The 20,156-nt window shown below is 40.8% G+C and overlaps 1 protein-coding gene across 5 annotated transcripts in view; it reads left to right on the top strand.

The window, feature by feature from the left end:
* The first annotated feature begins 2,518 nt into the window (after nucleotides 1-2,518).
* The window catches only part of nhej1 (nonhomologous end-joining factor 1), a 41,547-nt gene continuing 23,909 nt past the window's right edge, over nucleotides 2,519-20,156 (top strand). For 4 of the 5 annotated variants that reach the window (XR_009654535.1, XM_060919216.1, XM_060919215.1 and 1 more), the window contains exons 1-5: nucleotides 2,519-2,620; nucleotides 14,014-14,201; nucleotides 14,319-14,537; nucleotides 14,717-14,855; nucleotides 16,637-16,692. Coding sequence is in view for 4 of the 5 variants with exons in the window: in XM_060919216.1 (XP_060775199.1) it covers nucleotides 14,016-14,201; nucleotides 14,319-14,537; nucleotides 14,717-14,855; nucleotides 16,637-16,692 (600 nt within the window). In the remaining variant the exon portion in view is untranslated. The other variant, XM_060919214.1, reaches the window with a different exon arrangement.

The raw sequence follows: 20,156 nt of genomic DNA, 5'->3' as shown, positions 1-20,156 counted from the left end.
ATGATTTTAGTAAAAATAAATAAATAAATTAATAAATAAATAAATAAGTAACGGTCATTACGCGTTGACCCCCCCCCCCCCCCCACCTCTACTTAACGTTGTAGCAGTGGCGGCTCCTGAATTTTTTTTCAGGGGGAGCAATTTTCCCCCGTTATGTCTACACGGACCGTAAATGTCCACAGGACTGAAGTAAATTGACCTAGGTAGCAAATCAATTGGCCGAACTTGTTTTTGCCTGGTAAATTCAGATATCAATATAGACAATATCTCTTCTCTCCACTAGGTGGCAACACTAAACAAGTTAAAGGTGGCAAACTAAGGTAGCCTAGTAAACTAGACCCACCCGCCTAGCGGCCAAAAATATTTTTGCCTACGAGTGGCAAATATTCACATTTAGTCTGGCTTGCCAGGCTAAAACTAAGGAAGATTCATTGTGAAGCCTTCAAAGCAAAACATTTGGCATCACAATCAATTAATATTACATTACTCATTTATTTTCTCATATTATTCCAGTATTCTATAATAAGTAGACACAAATTCTTAATTATAAACATATTCTAATTTCTTCATTCTAAAGAATGCAATTAAAGTGGCAGGATATAAATCCAAAACAAGTGTTTATTTAAGTTTTGAAAAAGATGAAGAAAAGCATAACCATCAAACAAACATGTTCAGCTTAATTATGTGTTTTTTTTATATGGAATTGCACCATTTTAACAACAAATAATAATTCTAAATAAATTCTGCAGTTTTTTTCCCAAGAATTCCTCCAGAAAGCCATGCCTTAAAAGGAAATTTAAAGTATTACAAGCATGTCAATGAACACAAAAGGCTTTAGTTATTTAGCTATATACACACAAGGTTACACAAGGTTTTGTAGTCAGTGCAACTTGGCTTAACAAGTTGGAAAAAAGGTAAGGTGCTGCTGGCTCCAATGAACACATATACTGTACAATATATAAAAACTGAAAATATGCTTAATTTACACCAAGTCAGAGAGAACTTGAGGCTACTGAAATATTCCAAGCATGGCAATGTTAAACTGCCATTGGTAACACACACACACACACAAAAACAACTTTTGCCTAGTAAATTCAAATATCAGATATCACTTTACCGTCTGCTGTGCTACTTCCAGGGTGGAAGAGAACGCAAGGGTAGCAAAAAAGAGCATTGACTACATCACAGCCAGCTAGCCAAGTTTTCCGGTGGTACCAGTTCTTGTTAAAACCTCTTGAGTAGGTCTTCTCCCCCTTCGTAGACACTTGCTTGATGTTTAAATTCGGTCTAGGAGGTCCTAGCTGTTTGATTGCCATTTTCTCCTCATTGGTACAACGACTAAAGGGAACTTCTTTCAGAGACGCTATCGTATTGTTGCACTCAACACTCGCCGCCATCTTCTTCATAGAATGTTCACACATTTCCCGCGCAAGTTGCGTTTTTCAGCCCAAAATTATGTTCAAAGCCCGCCAAAACACTTAAAACCCCCCAATCTGGCAACACTTGCGCGGCACAACAGGCGTATGACGTAAGCACGCTGCTTGTGTGAGCACATAAAACCTAATAGAAAATGGGGTGTCGTGGCTCAGATGGCTAAGGCACCATACCATAAAATCTGGGGACCTGGGTTCGATTCCAGCCTGAGGTCATTTCCTGATCCCTCCCTGTCTCTCTCTCCTGCCCATTTCCTGTCTCTCTACACTGTCCTATCAAAAAAAAAAAAAAAAAAAACTAGTAGAAAATGCATTGGGAGCATGATTTACGAAAAAAACGTACATACCATTAGTGTCAATGGGAGATTTTGGGGCAAATCTGAACCTGACAGAAATCGCCCCAAAAGGGCGTGGCTACACCAGGCGCGACCTTAGCCTGATTGGACAATGACATTGCCGTGGTAGTAGGAGTAGATAAAAAAAAAATCTCCCTCCCTGTTTGGGAGTGCGTCGCCCAAATCGCCCCTATTAACGAGCCGCCAGTGCGTTGTAGCACAAAATAGAAAGGGTGTATATGGTCCTAATTGGTTCTGTTTGAACCAGAAAAGGTTGTAGTTTTATGAGCGACATAGTTTTGGAGGTGAATCCGAACAAATTCCTGGCGGTTGCGCGCCACCTGCTCCTGCAGCTCCAGCACTGAAAGTGAAAGTAATTTATTGCCATTATTGAGCCTTCTGCCGAGCAAGTGAGCTTACAGAGATGACAATTACAAAGAGACACTGCTTTATCATAACCGTGAAAGTTGAACACCAAATCAGTTTTAAAAAAAAAACCCGATGATTTGTACCATGCATTAATTTCCTGGGTTCCAGAAAACAGCTGGAGCAGCTGCTGCTCTTCTTCATGCTCTCTGCACTCACTGACTGGTCGATAGGTTCGGGATGAAGATTGCTCGCTTGCTCTAGATTCCGTGAGATTGTATGTAATTTGCAGGCATCAGGGAGCCGCTATCAATATGCGGGAGACTTGGGATGTCTGTTGTTTGTTGACTGATCGTCTATCCGCATTGTTGCTCCACACATACAACAGTTGGTGGCGGTAATGCGCGGAATTGGAACGCCAACCGCCAGTAAATTGACAGAAGAAGACATAGAAGTGACGAGGAAGAATATCAACTTGCAGTGGAGGTGGGCTGAGATTAAATTTATAGTCAGACTGCACTGTATAGCGAGCTTTGTAAGAGAATGTTTAATTGTACTTGGTTATTCGCCTAATCCTGAGTAGGAAAATGCACATTTAGTTCTTTTTGTAAGTTTATTTCTTGAGAAATAGGAGAGCCTCTTGAATGTGAAGCAATTTACCGCGGCGGAGCTGCTTTAAGGGTTGTTTTACAATCAGGGTAGGCAAGCTAAAAATCACATTTAACACTTATTATCTTCAATATCAAAAGGCTTGACTAAATAAACTTGGTTGTTTATTGTAGCCCTGTGATAACTCTATTTACCATGCAAAAAAAATTTGGTGATAACGTTATTTTTGGTGAATGTATGGCAATATATGTCATATTTAGCAAAATTACTCGTGTCATTGAGAAAAAGTGCTTTTTTGACCACAGGTAGCTCCAAAAGGGATGCACTTAAATCATTCTTTATACCATAAAACAAATATTTGGTTCCATATCATTGGAAACATGTATACTATACTATTAATACTAGTACTGTGTGCAGGCAGTCTCTCCTGAAGACTAAATTAAACAATTATAAACTAATAATAAATGGCTCAGGCTTCATAGAAGAAAAAAAACAAATTGAACAGAATCTCACAGTATGATGCTGAAGCTGCCTAAACAATGGAAAATAAAATACCAAAGGCAAAAATGTTGGCATCCATTAATTTCTTGTATTAAGTAAAAAAATAACGTGCACACAGTCCTTCACTGTAAACATAACACACTTTCAGTAACAGATTTTAAGCCTACATAAACACTGACTCGCACATGCAGTGTTGCCAGATACTGCTGACGTTTTCCAGCCTAAAATATGTTAACCCACCAAAATGCACTTAAAACCACCCAATCTGGCAACACTGCGCACATGCTGCTTCTCTTGAACGTATACACGGAAGTAAGGCGGAAGGTAGTTTGTCAACGTCACCTCAAGACGACGCCAACGATTGGTCAAATTTACGGGAAAGTTGCGGTGACTGGATATAATAGCAACACCGCCCTGAATTCGCGGGGATTGGTTGAGTTTTGTTGAAGTTGCAAATCACAACATCGCGAAATCCTGGAGGGTCTGGTAAACGACCGTTTACTTTTCAGCTCAAATACACTAAGCGGTATTGGCCGGTTTCGCAAGCGGAATATTGTGCGTGCGCACATCGCTCTTTCTGAAGAGAAACATCCGGTGATTCATCAAAACAATATGTCGAGTGAGATGCTTCGGAAATCGTGAATAAACTGATAAATTTGATATGTAGCCCGAATATCGGCGTATTTTGGCACTTGTCCGATCGGACAAGTAACTGAGACGATGAACTTGTCCGACATAAAGGATTACTTGTCCCGGACAAGCGGACAACCGTTAATGTCGAGCCCTGCATATCTTGGACCAATTTCGTTTTTTTTTTTTTTATGAAAGTATGCCCCTTTACACACTCATCCAGAAGGGTAATTTTGCACAAGGCCATCTGTCTACAGCAGAAAAAAAATAAAATAACAAAACGTGTCTGGAAAAATCCCAAGGGAGTCTGGAGCCAGATTCGTGACGTTACCTGCGGAAGTGCCAGCAGGCTGCGCGAGCTTTGCACGGTTTCAGTGCACAGCCTGTGTAGACCAAGCGCTCCCATTTCTCTCTCATTGTCTGGTCTTTTGGAAAACGATGAGTACTAATCCCATCATGATTGGTGTTGCTTCACCCTCCTACGATACATCTGTTAACCATTTTAATAATTACATGATAATGTTGAAGAAATTTGCAGAAAACCACCAGGTCATTTTCTCATAAACAAACCAGTGCTGACGTAGGATTCAGAGGGAGGCATCCCGCACGCGACATCATGAAAATCATTGTTTGCCGGGAAATCCAAATGGCAATTTTTTTCGGACGCAGACCAATTTGCCTCAAATGGCTTGATTTCAACTGAATTTTTCTGGTATTGCACAAAATGTGACAGATATTTGACCAAAGTTTAATATAAAATAGGAGAATTACATTGATCTTGCTCCTGAATTTACCTGTGATATGCACTTTAAAGCCAAACAAAACCTAAAAATAAACTCCATACTGACAGTTAATATCCATACAAGACATGTTTGATTATTCATTTGTACCTGTATGCTGTGTACAGGTTGTCTTTCTTTTAAAATAAAATGTCCCTGGGTGCTGCCATCTTACCCTCTCTGAGGTTCAAATATCGCGCTCTGAGTACAAGTTACACGAGAGAATCCGAGACTGTGACGTGTTTACACAGCACATTACTTACTGAGGCTGAGATCTAGTGGATATTTATAATTTCTAAATAGTTGTAAACAGCCCTAAACATGCCCAAGTGTTTGGGTGTAAAAATAAGCCCGATTATTGAAGCAGTGAACACACAAGTGAGCAGAGGCGGTTTTGCTGCCTATAAATGCTCCACCACTGGCAGTTTTTAAAAAGAAATTAATTCTTGTGTTATGCTTTTTTGTTTTTATTCTCTGAGAAAAGCAATCTTTTTAGATGGCAAGAATCCCATTGCTATGACAGTCATTGTTGACTAGAATCCGTGTCAGTACTGCGTATGTGTAATCTAGCCATGTTAGGTTTAAGGCCAATTTATGCTGACAACACAGTCCTCGCAGATAGCGTCGCAGATAGCGTCTGCGTAGCCCCCCCACCTTCGCAGATGCTCTGCACACACCTCCCAAAAATTGTGACCACCGCAGAAGCCTCGCAGACAAGAGGGCTCTGATTGGTCCACTCTACATCCGCTGTACACGCACTTCCGCTTCCCTACTTTCCCGGTTTGGTTTGTTTTCACGACCGCCATTTTTAAAAACACGGGCGAAGATGGAGCAGCACGAAGAGCGGTTGATCGAGGAAGTGAGGAAATGCGTACATCTATACGACTCCAGTTCTAGTCATTATAAGTAACCGGAGGATAAACACTCCACTAACCACACCCACCAACTACTCCTAGCGACTTCGCGCCCCCTTGCGTTGTGGCGGTGAATAACATCGTGCACGCCTATTACTCCCCGCTCAATGATAAATTACAACTGTCTGCGAAAAGCTACTGTATCTGCGAAAGCCTTGTCGCAAGAGCATGCAGAGGCCTTTACACGTCATTGAAATGGAATCACATGGTTACAGAGAATTCGTGATTGGATTTTTAGAATTCGAAGCCTTTATTTGTCTCACATACATTACAGTACAGTGAAGTTCTTTCTCTGCATTTAAAGTGCATATCATGGGTAAATTCAGGAGCAAGATCAATGTAATTCTCCTATTTTATATTAAACTTTGGTCAAATATCTGTCACGTTTTGCATTTTCTGCAAATTTGACGTCACTGACGTCATCTGCGGGATGCCTCCCTCTGAATCCTACGTCAGCACTGGTTTGTTTATGAGAAAACGACCTGGTGGTTTTCTGCAAACTACTTCAACATTATCGCGTAATTATTAAAATGGTTAACAGATGTATCGTAGGAGGGTGTAGCAACACCAATCTTGATGGGATTAGTACTCATCGTTTCTCAAAAGACCGGACAATGAGAGAGAAATGGGAGCGCTTGGGCTACACAGGCTGTGCACTGAAACCGCGCAAAGCTTGCGCAGCCTGCTGGCGCTTCTGCAGATAACGTCACGATTCTGGCTCCAGACTCCCTTGGGATTTTTCCAGACGCATTTTATTTTTTTCTGCTGTAGACAGATGGCCTTGTGCAAAATTACCCTTCTGGATGAGTGTGTAAAGGGACATACTTTTCATATTAAAAAAAAAAACGAAATTGGTCCAGAATATGCACTTTAACCCATCTGAAGCAGTGGTGTGTGAGAGAGAGAGCGTGAGCGAGCACACAGTGGCGACCAGGGATTTTATTTATTTATTTATTTTAAAGAATTAGAAGCCTTTATTTGATGGCCCTGCATTACTATGGGAAATGGCATACTAATGTGCTGGTTATGTCACAAGTAGCTATCCGGTTTCAGTGTAAATGGTTGTGCCCAGGTAAGCCTATTTTTAGGAATATTGTAACTTTTTTTTTTTAAATGGTTAAATTGTTGTTTTAAAAAGGTTTATTTTTAATTTAAATGTGTGCAGGGGGCACATCAGGGCACTTGCCATGATTGGCAAATGGTATTTATTTTTGGATTTTGTTTGACTTATGGGGCTCCACTCCATGTGCTTTGTGTGTGGGGAACTCCACGATAAACAGACCCTACATATGTTGACTACTATGTATGGTTTTGCTTTAAAAATATTTTCTTAAGATGTTGCTCTCCATTCTACATTTAAAAAACAAAACAAAAAACCCCTCACTAGTGCTCAATAATTATGCCACTGGAACTGAAAAACATTGTTTTTGTTAGGATTTTTAGGCATCCATGTTATGCTACTTGATCCAGTCTCAATCAAATTGGCCACTGTGCAGTGCTATTTGTGTTTGCGCACACAAAACCAAGCATATACTTTTGTAAAATAAGGCGTACAATTAAATTCCTTTTTTTAGCTTGATTCTTTTTCTCATTACACAAAATTGCCCTTTGGTGGATTTAGCTCTGCTCACTCAAATTTCTGATAAGTAGGTTTTACATATTATGTGGACTAGTTCTTGGCAAAACAAACACTTTTTACAAGTTTGTTTCAGACTACTCAGGAAATCATTTAACATTGATCAAAATCCTGTGTTTTAATTTCATAAACAATATGGACGCCACATGTCGAACAGATCCAAGGAGTCAGAGCTGGTTTACTCAAATGGCTGCAATTCATAATTGGAAATATGGATTTGAACCAGACATCTTCAGTGTTCTGAGGATGTCTGCAAAGGTAGGGGGTGTAGTTAAGCCCAAATACAGTGGGGCAAAAAAGTATTTGGTCAGTCACCAATTGTGCAAGTTCTCCCACTTAAAAAGATGAGAGGCCTGTAATTTTCATCATAGGTATACCTCAACTATGAGCGACAAAATGAGAAAAAAAAATCCAGAAAATCACATTGTCTGATTTTTAAAGAATTTATTTGCAAATTATGGTGGAAAATAAGTATTTGGTCAATAACAAAAGTTCATCTCAATACTTTGTTATTTACCCTTTGTTGGCAATGACAGAGGTTAAATGTTTTCTGTAAGTCTTCACAAGGTTTTCACACACTGTTGCTGGTATTTTGGCCCATTCCTCCATACAGATCTCCTCTAGAGCAGTGATGTTTTGGGGCTGTCGCTGGGCAACACAGACTTTCAACTCCCTCCAAAGATTTTCTATGGGGTTGAGATCTGGAGACTGGCTAGGCCACTCCAGGACCTTGAAATGCTTCTTACAAAGCCACTCCTTCGTTGCCCGGGCGGTGTGTTTGGGATCATTGTCATGCTGAAAGACCCAGCCACGTTTCATCTTCAATGCCCTTGCTGATGGAAGGAGGTTTTCACTCAAAATCTCACAATACATGGCCCCATTCATTCTTTCCTTTACACGGATCAGTCGTCCTGGTCCCTTTGTAGAAAAACAGCCCCAAAGCATGATGTTTCCACCCCCATGCTTCACAGTAGGTATGGTGTTCTTTGGATGCAACTCAGCATTCTTTCTCCTCCAAACACGACAAGTTGAGTTTTTACCAAAAAGTTCTATTTTGGTTTCATCTGACCATATGACATTCTCCCAATCCTCTTCTGGATCATCCAAATGCTCTCTAGCAAACTTCAGACGGGCCTGGACATGTACTGGCTTAAGCAGGGGGACACGTCTGGCACTGCAGGATTTGAGTCCCTGGCGGTGTAGTGTGTTACTGATGGTAGCCTTTGTTACTTTGGTCCCAGCTCTCTGCAGGTCATTCACGAGGCCCCCCCGTGCGGTTCTGGGATTTTTGCTCACCGTTCTTGTGATCATTTTGACCCCACAGGGTGAGATCTTGCGTGGAGCCCCAGATCGAGGGAGATTATCAGTGGTCTTGTATGTCTTCCATTTTCTAATAATTGCTCCCACAGTTGATTTCTTCACACCAAGCTGCTTACCTATTGCAGATTCAGTCTTCCCAGCCTGGTGCAGGTCTACAATTTTCTGGTGTTCTTTGACAGCTCTTTGGTCTTGGCCATAGTGGAGTTTGGAGTGTGACTGTTTGAGGTTGTGGACAGGTGTCTTTTATACTGATAAGTTCAAACAGGTGCCATTACTACAGGTAACGAGTGGAGGACAGAGGAGCCTCTTAAAGAAGTAGTTACAGGTCTGTGAGAGCCAGAAATCTTGCTTGTTTGTAGGTGACCAAATACTTATTTTACCGAGGAATTTACCAATTAATTCATTAAAAATCCTACAATGTGATTTCCTGGATTCTTTCCCCCCCATTCTGTCTCTCATAGTTGAAGTGTACCTATGATGAAAATTACAGGCCTCTCTCATCTTTTTAAGTGGGAGAACTTGCACAATTGGTGGCTGACTAAATACTTTTTTGCCCCACTGTAGCTGTTTTTCAAGAAGTACTAATTTAGTTAAATAAGTTTTGGATAGGCAATGTGATCTATATTTTGTTTTCCTTTATACAGTCATTGTTTAGTACAGAGGAACTATGAGTACGCAAAGGTAGAGACAATGGTAATGGTATAATCATGGATACTATCATATAAACATCGTGAAACTGATTACCATAGGTTTTTTTTTTTTTTATTTATACCCCTGCTCCGGGGGGGAAATACTGGTTTACCTCTGTCTGTCTCTCCATCCATCCGAAACACCCTTTTTCTCAGCAACTACAAATCATAGCCACTTGGTACCAAACTTCAGCTTGGGGTTCTATACAGTGTAATACAGTTTTCAGGTCTGTCGCACATCAACTTCCTGTTTACCGACTGAATGTATTTACGAAACGTATAGGGTGGATTCTGACGTTGTTTCAAGAAGCAAAATGCTATTTCAAAATGACAGTTTACCAGGATGCTATTTGAAATACCTGGGGAGGACACTGCTCTTTACTTGCTTGTTTCTGGGTAATTATTTGTTGAAGTCAACATTCATAAGTGTCCTATTCCTTCGATTTGCTTGCGTTCTGATATAAGCGGGAGCAGGGTTGTTGTTGTTTAGTACAGAGGTAAGTGAGCAGTAGCTCACAGTTGCTCTTGTTTTTTTTTTGTGTGTGTGAGAGAATAGTAAAACCATGGCTATATTGTAGTAGCTTTGTAAAAGTTTGTTTTCTCAGCACAAAGAGCTGTGGTAACTATGATTTCAACCGTGGATAAAAGGATAGTTGCATTGTGTCAGGGCACATTGCCGTTCATACTACGATGTGTGGTCCTTGGATGATCAGGGCTTTCCACTAAGGCTCATACTAGCCAGCCATGACAAATAAGTAGCCGCCGGGGGGGAGTAAACACAAAATAAACTCCTGTGCACGCAGTTCCCAGGATTAAATGCATTTTCCACAGACCATTTATTTATTCACTTTACTCAAATACAAAGTAAAATGGCAGTAAATCTTTCTTTTCTTGCATATTGCATCATGAGGCATCCCTGGCTTGTAAATCTCTTATTTTCGGTGCATGACACATTCACGCAGCTGAGCACGATATGAATTAACAACGACAACGGTCTGCAGTGGGGCTACACAATTACACACTCAGCGAACATTTCTCTATTTGTGTATGAATATACAACCCCGATTCCAGAAAAGTTGGGACAATGTACAAATTGTAAATAAAAATGGAATGCAATAATTTACAAATCTCAAAAACTGATATTGTATTCACAATAGAACATAGACAACATATCAAATGTCGAAAGTGAGACATTTTGAAATTTCATGTCAAATATTGGCTCATTTGAAATTTCATGACAGCAACACATCTCAAAAAAGTTGGGACAGGGGCAATAAGAGGCTGGAAAAGTTAAAGGTACAAAAAAGGAACAGCTGGAGGACCAAATTGCAGCTCGTTAGGTCAATTGGTAATAGGTCATTAACATGACTGGGTATACAAAGAGCATCTTGGAGTGGCAGCGGCTCTCAGAAGTAAAGATAGGAAGAGGATCACCAATCCCTCTAATTCTGCGCCGACAAATAGTGGAGCAATATCAGAAAGGAGTTCGACAGTGTAAAATTGCAAAGAGTTTGAACATATCATCATTTACAGTGCATAATATCATCAAAAGATTCAGAGAATCTGGAAGAATCTCTGTGCGTAAGGGTCAAGGCCTGAAAACCATACTGGGTGCCCGTGATCTTCGGGCCCTTAGACGGCACTGCATCACATACAGGCATGCTTCTGTATTGGAAATCACAAAATGGGCTCAGGAATATTTCCAGAGAACATTATCTGTGAACACAATTCACCGTGCCATCCGCCGTTGCCAGCTAAAACTCTATAGTTCAAAGAAGAAGCCATATCTAAACATGATCCAGAAGCACAGACGTCTTCTCTGGGCCAAGGCTCATTTAAAATAGACTGTGGCAAAGTGGAAAACTGTTCTGTGGTCAGACGAATCAAAATTTGAAGTTCTTTATGGAAATCAGGGATGCCGTGTCATTCGGACTAAAGAGGAGAAGGACGACCCAAGTTGTTATCAGCTCTCAGTTCAGAAGCCTGCATCTCTGATGGTATGGGGTTGCATTAGTGTGTGTGGCATGAACAGCTTACACATCTGGAAAGACACCATCAATGCTGAAAGGTATATCCAGGTTCTAGAGCAGCATATGCTCCCATCCAGACAACGTCTCTTTCAGGGAAGACCTTGCATTTTCCAACATGACAATGCCAAACCACATACTGCATCAATTACAGCATCATGGCTGCGTAGAAGAAGGGTCCGGGTACTGAACTGGCCAGCCTGCAGTCCAGATCTTTCACCCATAGAAAACATTTGGTGCATCATAAAATGGAAGAAGCGACAAAAAAGACCTAAGACAGTTGAGCAACTAGAATCCTACATTAGACAAGAATGGGTTAACATTCCTATCCCTGAACTTGAGCGACTTGTCTCCTCAGTCCCCAGACGTTTACAGACTGTTGTAAAGAGAAAAGGGGATGTCTCACAGTGGTAAACATGGCCTTGTCCCAACTTTTTTGAGATGTGTTGTTGTCATGAAATTTAAAATCACCTAATTTTTCTCTTTAAATGATACATTTTCTCAGTTTAAACTTTTTTTTTTTTTTTTTAAAGATATTTTTTTGGGCTTTTTGCACCTTTATTGGATAGGACAGTGTAGAGACAGGAAATGAGCGGGAGAGAGAAAGACGGGAAGGGATCGGGAAATGACCCCGGGCCGGAATCGAACCCGGGTCGCCCGCATTCATGGTATGGCGCCTTAACCACCTGAGCCACGACGCCCCCCAGTTTAAACATTTGATATGTCATCTATGTTCTATTCTGAATAAAATATGGAATTTGAAACTTCCACATCATTGCATTCCGTTTTTATTTACAATTTGTACTTTGTCCCAACTTTTTTGGAATTGTGGTTGTACACTCCAACGACTCAGTTTGGTTTCATTTACAACCAACGGTGTCTTTTGATGCCAGCACGTAATTGAACGAGAGAAGACTGGTTTACCGGAGACAAAATAAGCGTTATCTCTGCTTCTGTTCCCTCCGACAGCCTCGACATACTACTGCCTCCGCCGAGTGCGCGCGCACACACCGCATGTCGGGGCCACGGATGAGTTACTCTCCCCTGATCAATGAAGTCGGCGGGGAATTTGTGGTCATTATCGGTACAAACAGCGCGAATCACAACTTAAATGAGTGCGGTTCAGTTTGACATTATTGTCAGTCCGTTAGATAAACATTTAATTTTATTAAAATCGAAAATTAATATTTAGAGCCTGTGGTCTACAAAAATAATAGTCATTAAAGTAGCCGGCTGGACTTAATTGTGTAGTCGGCTGTATGGCCGGCAGCCGGCGCTTGTGGAAAGCCCTGATGATTGGGGACAACACCTCTAGATCCCTATTTAGCATTGTATAGTGTTGTGATCTGATCCCCTGAGATAGGTGTTAAGTCTGAACAGGGCCATAGTCTACATAATTCTGTTTTAACTTGCTGACAATTTTTTTTTCCCCCTAAGTAACTAAAACCATTCTAGATTTGATTTGTTAAATTCATTTGCTGGTGCCATGAATGCAATGCATTTAAAATCTCCTTACAGCTGGAGGCTTCCGTGCTTCCACGGAAGGTGGTCGCATTCTCTGCTCTCCTTTTCCCTCCTTTTTTTTCCCTGCTTGTGCTTCTTTGTCTTGTCTCGTCTACTGTACTTTTTTGAAGAGACTCTCCCTGCATTACTTTCTAAACTAAAAAAGCATGGAATTGATAAACTGGTCTCCTAACGAAATTGACACAGTTTTCTCTACGAGAAGCCTGGGTTCAGGGGAACCCGTCTGTCCTGCCGGAACGTTTGCGGCTGGTTACACGATGGATGCGTGGGAGCGGTGGCGAGTCGTGTGCCTGGTGATTCTTTCTGTGGAGGACATTGAAGATATCTACCTATTCGGAACCATGATTACAGGACTTTTGCTGATTGGATTAGGCATTGCCCTGGCATATCGAGGAAATCAGACAATGGTGACAGCTGTTCAAAGCCCCACAAAGCTGCCCGATATGATTGGAGTGGTGGGCAAAGCTGTTGGCACTCAGACTGTGGACATTCAGAACTTGAACCACAACATGGTTATCTCGGAGAAGCTTTCAGCTTTGCAAGGAATACGTTTTTCAATTTGAACAGAATGGACAGATATGGACGAGCGGTGTGGACGTGCAAAGACTGCGTCTGGAAAGACCAAACAATTTATATCTTCTCGACATTCGGCTCCCTGAGACAGCAGCGGCCTCGGTTAAGGCCGTTGCTGAGGCAACATTTCCCCCTGAAGGTTACTGCTGGGAGATGCTCTCGCATTCCTCGCATTCCTTCTCCAACTTTCCGCGGTCGCCATTTTCATCCCCAGTGTGACAAACGGGTGTGTGACCAGTGCCTTCATGGCTGCAGGAACGGACGGCTGCTTGCTTGCGCTGGATTACCTCTACCCCCTCCCCCCCCTCAAGTCCTGTGTTTAAAGTGTACTTGTGTTATTGTGTGCTTATGTGCAAAGGTTTTTTAAATGTTCCCACACTGTACTCTTGACAGGAGCATAGTGGGGGTGTTCTTTTTTTCCTTAGCTCTCCTCATGTTGTGTTTCCTTTTCTTTTATCCCTGTCTTCCTGTCCTGTTCCCCCTCTGTAAGGACAGGTTGATGGTCAATTTCACTGGCAACAGTGACAAAGGGTTCATTCATTCATTCATTCATTCATTAACCAATGCTTAGTTGTCACTTGTACATTTAACTTCTTTTGTCCTTTTATTGTAAGTTTCAAGGTGCTTTAATATTAATATTGTGGTTAAATTTAATATTGTGGTTCTGTATTGTGCAGGTATGGAGAGTACGGACCATACTGAGGGAGCTTTGTCGGCTTTGCCATGGGTGCCTGTGAATATTGATGGTTCCAAGTTGTTGACCAAAGCCTGGTTTGGTGACACAGAATATCGGTTGCTGCTGAGTGACCTGAACAGTGTTTGGGAGGAAGAGATGAGCACAGACAGCATTGAGAGACGTGCACAGGCAAGGATTTTTCATACTCCCACAACAAAGATGCCATGGATAGCAGATAGTTGGTACAGGCCGCACTTCACACTTGGCAAAATTGAAGTAACTTTTTTTTTTTTAAATCCCTCTCAGGTTTTAAATAAGCGTCTAAGGGCTCCAGTGCGTGCATTTTGTACTCGTCTACGCTCCGTGGTTTGGCCATGTCTCTCCAGACAGTCAGATGAAGAGAGCCCAGCTGTACGTTTCCTTCTCAAGCATGAGGGGGACCACCTAACTGTCAGTCTCAAGAGTGAGCTGGGAGATGTACCATTATTTTGGGAATTCCGCTGCACCCCTGCCTCTGTAGCGGTGGTATGTGGTTTGTTTGTTTGTTTTAAATATATAGTCTCTTTTTACATGAGCCCTAAATGTTGTGACTGACATTTTAAAAAGCATGGCAGATGTAAACATTAAAGTGGTTACATGAAGCTTGATGAATTTTGAAGATCGATATAATGTGTTTTTGTAATCTTGTGTATTTTATGTGAAAGGTGTGCAGAGAGCTAGTGTGTCCCTTTTTGTCCATGACTCAAGTGCTGCATAGACATGTTGGAGAACTAACTGCTTTGCTGCTCAAGAAAGATGCTGAGATACAAGAGTACAGAGAGAATGGAGCTATGCTTAGCAGAGGTGCATACTCTATATACAGAAGTTCTTCCACATGTACACACATAGTGAACTTAATGATACAGTTGCGGTCCCAAGTTTACATACACTGACATAAGTGATGTTGTATTTTCATCAGCATCTCAATATGAACATAAATGATAAACACCTTGCAAAAGGCTCCATGAAACATTATGAATAAGAAAAATCATTTTATTTACACGCATTATGCCTTCACACTTAGCATGTGAACATTTGATCTATTAGATGGAGTCCTGGATACATGGGCCATGCATTCACGCCATTTGGCCAATCGGATGCTTATGCACTGAGGTCACTTTCCCACCGGAATTCGCCCCGTCAGTTGAACCATGTAGCAAACGATAGTAGGAGAAACTGCGAAACCAGGAGTAAAAATAACAATTATCTGCTTAAATTAAAGGCAGTTGGACTCAACAGTAATCCTTACAAATTACGAAAGAACCAGTAGTCCAGTGATATTGACATGTCCAGGAATTGTTTCCTGACACTTATGTGTCTGATTTCAATGCTGGGAAATTACACAAAGCAAAGCCTGAAGGCGTACAAAAGCCACCACAGTAAGGTTAGTTTTTAATATTATGATATTCGAAATTCTTTTATTTCTCAAGAAGTAAACACACAAAAAGGACAAAATGTGTATTTTTCTTATTCCTGGAGTGGAAAGAGAAGCAAGTACAGTGGTGCTTGAAAGTTTGTGAACCCTTTAGAATTTTCTATATTTCTGCATAAATATGACCTAAAACATCAGATTTTCACACAAATCCTAAAAGTAGATAAAGAGAACCCAGTTAAACAAATGAGACAAAAATATTATACTTGGTCATTTATTTATGGAGGAAAGTGATCCAATATTACATATCTGTGAGTGGCAAAAGTATATGAACCTTTGCTTTCAGTATCTGGTGTGACCCCCTTATGCAGCAGTAACTGCAATTAAACGTTTCTGGTAACTGTTGATCAGTCCTGCACACCAGATTGGAGGAATTTTAGCCCATTCCTCTGTACAGAACAGCTTCAACTCTGGGATGTTGGTGGGTTTCCTCACATGAACTGCTCGCTTCAGGTCCTTTGACAACATTTTGATTGGATTAAGGTCAGGACTTTGACTTGGCCATTCCAAAACATTCTTCTTCAACCATTCTTTGGTAGAACGACTTGTGTGCTTAGGGTCGTTGCCTTGCTGCATGACCCACCTTCTCTTGAGATTCAGTTGACAGACAGATGTCCTGACGTTTTCCTTTAGAATTCGCTGATATAATTCAGAGTTCCATCGATGATAGCAAGCCATCCTGGCCCAGATGCAGCAAAACGGGCCCAAACCATGATACTACCACCACCATGTTTCACAGATGGGATAAGGTTCTTATGCTGGAATGCAGTGTTTTTTCCTTTCTCCAAACATAATGCTTCTCATTTAAACCAAAAAGTTCTATTTTGGTGTTGCATTGTATTACATTACTGTATGAGTCCAGTAGTAAATGTCATTTATTTTTATAGCATGTATCTTATTAATGAAAATTGTATACTTTTTAAAATAAGTGATTAAGCACACACAAGCCCAGAGTTAGTCTGATAAACTTCAGCAAATAGATTTTTAAAACAATTAAACCTTAATTTCTTAGTTGTTTAAGAAATTAAGGTTTAAGTGTTTTATTAAGTGTACACTCATTTATGCCACAGAAAAAGGAAAAATTCAAAGAAATCATTGAAATCCCAATATTATGACATTCATATCCGTATATATAAACTTTTGTGATTAACAGGTCGGCTTCAGACTGAGCCATTTGAGGAGGAGACATACAGAAGGAACTTTAACCAGGTGAGAGTCACTTTCTTATACCCAAACACAGTATATCAAATATAAGTAAATGTGTGTCCTCTAAACTTCCTTGTGTGATTTAGAATGTTCTCAATTCAGACACAGATGACTGAATGAATTAAATTAATAGAATGATCTGGTTTAGCTGGATAACAAAGGGGGGGGGGGACAACATACAGGTATGCGTCGACTTACGACTGCGTTTGGTTACAACTGACCGGTCGTAAACCGATCTGGTCGTAAGTCAGCCTTTGTTAAATGAGCGTAAGTATATTGTGATGTGTAATGATATATTGTAATCATCTTTAGTCTTATTTTATCAACATTTTCTTATTTCATTACCTTGGCTCATTATTTGGTTTAAGTCAAACACTGCATACTACAGTACAATTCGTTTAATATGTGCAAAACAAAAAATATGAAATACAGGTGTGAAAAATAGAAAACATTTTCGTTTGAAACGTACCAAAATGCAGATGTAAAACATAGCAAAATACAAAACTTAGTGACCGCTGGCATCACTGGTGCTTGGCTGTGGGTCGTCTACGTCATCAGCTGTTGCAGCGCTTGGGCTGGCGGGAGGATTTGCTCATTTCATAAACCAGGAGCTGGGGCGGAAACTGTCGTACGCTCAGCTAGCTCAGCTGGGAAACACTTGCCAGTCATAACCAGACAGTCGTAAAGTCGATTGGTCGTAAGTTGCATAGGTCGTAAGTCGACAACTACCTGTATAAAGTCTAAGTAGTCATTCACAATAAGTTCAGTCAGAGCTGGCAGGGAAAATTTGGTGGGAATCTTTGTATGCATACATAACAGGGTTTCCCCTAGGAAAAACTGGAAACCAGTCAATACAATACCCACTTGCATCTCACAAGTAGTGTACTGTTCCAAAGGAGACTGCAGTTTATTTCGCATCGAACAAAGTGAATGGTGATGTGACATAACTTGAGTTGTTCAAAATACTGATCATTACATTTTGGCAATAGTACGGATGACCAAATACCTAATATTCAAGACTGAAGTGGAAAAAAAAAAGATAATGGGGAAAAAAAAATCGAATGACCTGGCATTTGGCAAAATTTAGTCAGCAACATGCAGCGAACTGGCCGTCGCGGTCTCACAACTATAGTCTCCCACTGTTGCTGAGTTGTTTTCTTTGTGGAAAAACTCCGTAATTAAGCTGCAACCGATTGGTGTTTTGCTCACTTGTACCCTGCTTGAAGGTGCCACCGTTTTTGCATAAGTTACTGACTAATATTAATTGCGCATCACTCGTCCAATCAACGCGGGATACCACACACACTCGGCCAATCAGCACGGAATACCCTTTTCTGACATCAGCTGTGAACTTGGGTCAAGTTCAGGGCCATGGGCTTATATGGACTGTATTGATTATCTGCTCAAAGGCTACAAAGCACATGCATATTGAGTCTAGCTTTATACTGTAGGCAGGGGTGGTGCTAGGATTTTTAGTTCTGGGTCCTGAGACCCACATGACTGGTCAAATTGGGGTCCTTGGCATTTTTTTGTGGGTCCCAAATAAATAAATGGTTAAAAATATATATCAGGGAGGATTGGAGCCATACAGTCACAGCGTGTGGCCATGGTCTTGGCATTTTTTTTTCCACTGACAATCCACGGAGTTAAAGGTTTTTCAGTCATTCTTTGCGAGTGTTTAACCTGAAATGGAATATAGAGGACTTTCAGTGATGTCACAGATTTTTGTTTATCGCACAGCATCCGCCATACTGCCAGGTAAACAAAGAAACAGCCGCAACAGTTAATAATGAAAATCGAGACGACTGCAGTCAGTACAATCTCTGAAACAATTAAAGATTTATTTTATACCAGCAAATCGTGTTACATTCAAAAGCTGAAACATGCAGGCATCACAGAACCATGTAATTTACCCACAAATGTGTTTTATTTATTCTGCACACTGCTCTCTCTCTCTCTCTCTCTCTCTCTCTCTCTCTCTGTGTGCATGTTCACCGCTTCAGATAGGTTAAATGCAGAGGAGGAATTTCGCTGTACTTGAGTTTACATTAGACCAAAAAAAAGGATTGTTTAAGAACAACAATCTAACAGATTTGCCAAGTTAATCGGGAAAATTTCAAGTAGATGCCCTGCGTCCCGGGACACATTAAAATTCTGAATGTGCAATTTTATTTATTGATTGATTGCAGTTTTGTGCGTAAAAATGCACACTTTCTGCATTAACACGGTCCTTGGTAGGCCTAAATTGTAAGAATCGCGGCAGTGATTTAATGGGGAGCGGCATGTCACTAAGCATATCGGTCAGTAAATTAAGTGTAGTGGGGCTGCTGTGCTATGATGCTTTAGGGGAAACCTGCATAATATTCCTGCTAAGAAATGTTACTTTTCAAGTTTAAGCTTTAAGTTAAGTTGAATAAAACTTTAGTCATATTAAGGGTACCAGAGTGCATAAATGTTAAAAGGTTACCAGCAATACTGCTGGCTGTTTTAAAGAATTAGTCAGAAACAGTGCTTGTTGTTCTGCCATCAGCAACCACTTGTCAAAAATCGGTCTGGATACACATGATCATGTGTCCTTGGCAAGTTTTGAATAAGTGTTTTGAATGGCTGCACTTACTTGCCCCATTCATTCATTAGTCATTGTTCCTTTATTTTTTGCAAAGTTGCAAATCATGGAAACCCTATATTTCATTGAAAATGGTACAAAGACAGCATAACAAATGTTGAAACTGAGATTTAAAAAAATATGCATACACAATTTGATGTCAGCAACATGTTTCAAAGTTAGGACAGGGCATGTTTACCACTGTGTTGCATCACCTCCACTTATAGCATCACACTGCAAATGTTTAGGACCAATTGCTGTAGTTTTGAAAGATAAATGTTGTCCCGTTCCTGCCTGATATACAATTACATTTGCTTAACAGTTTGGGATCTCCTTTGTCATATTTTGTGCTTCATAATGTGCCAAATGTTTTAAATGGGAGACAGGTCTGGACTGCAGGCAGGCCAGTTTAAGCACCCAGACTCTGTCTTACTACGGAGCCATGCGGTTTTAGTGCAGAAAGCAGTTTGGCATTGTCTTGCTGAAAGAAGGAAGACCTTCCCTGAAAAAGATTTTGTCTGGATGGCAGCATATTACTCTGAAGTGAGTGTGTGAGATCATTCAGCATTAATGATGCCTTCCAAATGTTCAAGCTACCCATGGCATGTGCACTAATGCACCCTCATACCATCACAGATGCTGGCTTTTGAACTGTGCGCTGATAAGCCAGATGGTCCCTCTCCTCTTTAGCCTGGAGGACGTGGTGTCCATGATTTCTAAAAAGAATTTCTACTTATGGTTTGTCAGACCTTGGCATAATTTTCTACTTTGCCTCAGTCCATTGTGAAAGAGCTCAGGCACAGAGAAGGTGGCGGGGTTTCTGGATGTTGTTTATATATGGTTTTAACGTGCTTTTCTGGAT

This window comes from Neoarius graeffei, chromosome 4 (genome assembly GCF_027579695.1).
Source record: "Neoarius graeffei isolate fNeoGra1 chromosome 4, fNeoGra1.pri, whole genome shotgun sequence".
Lineage (NCBI taxonomy): Eukaryota > Metazoa > Chordata > Actinopteri > Siluriformes > Ariidae > Neoarius > Neoarius graeffei.
The sequence above is the reverse complement of the archived record's forward strand: the minus strand, read 5'-3'. Positions and strand labels throughout refer to the sequence as shown.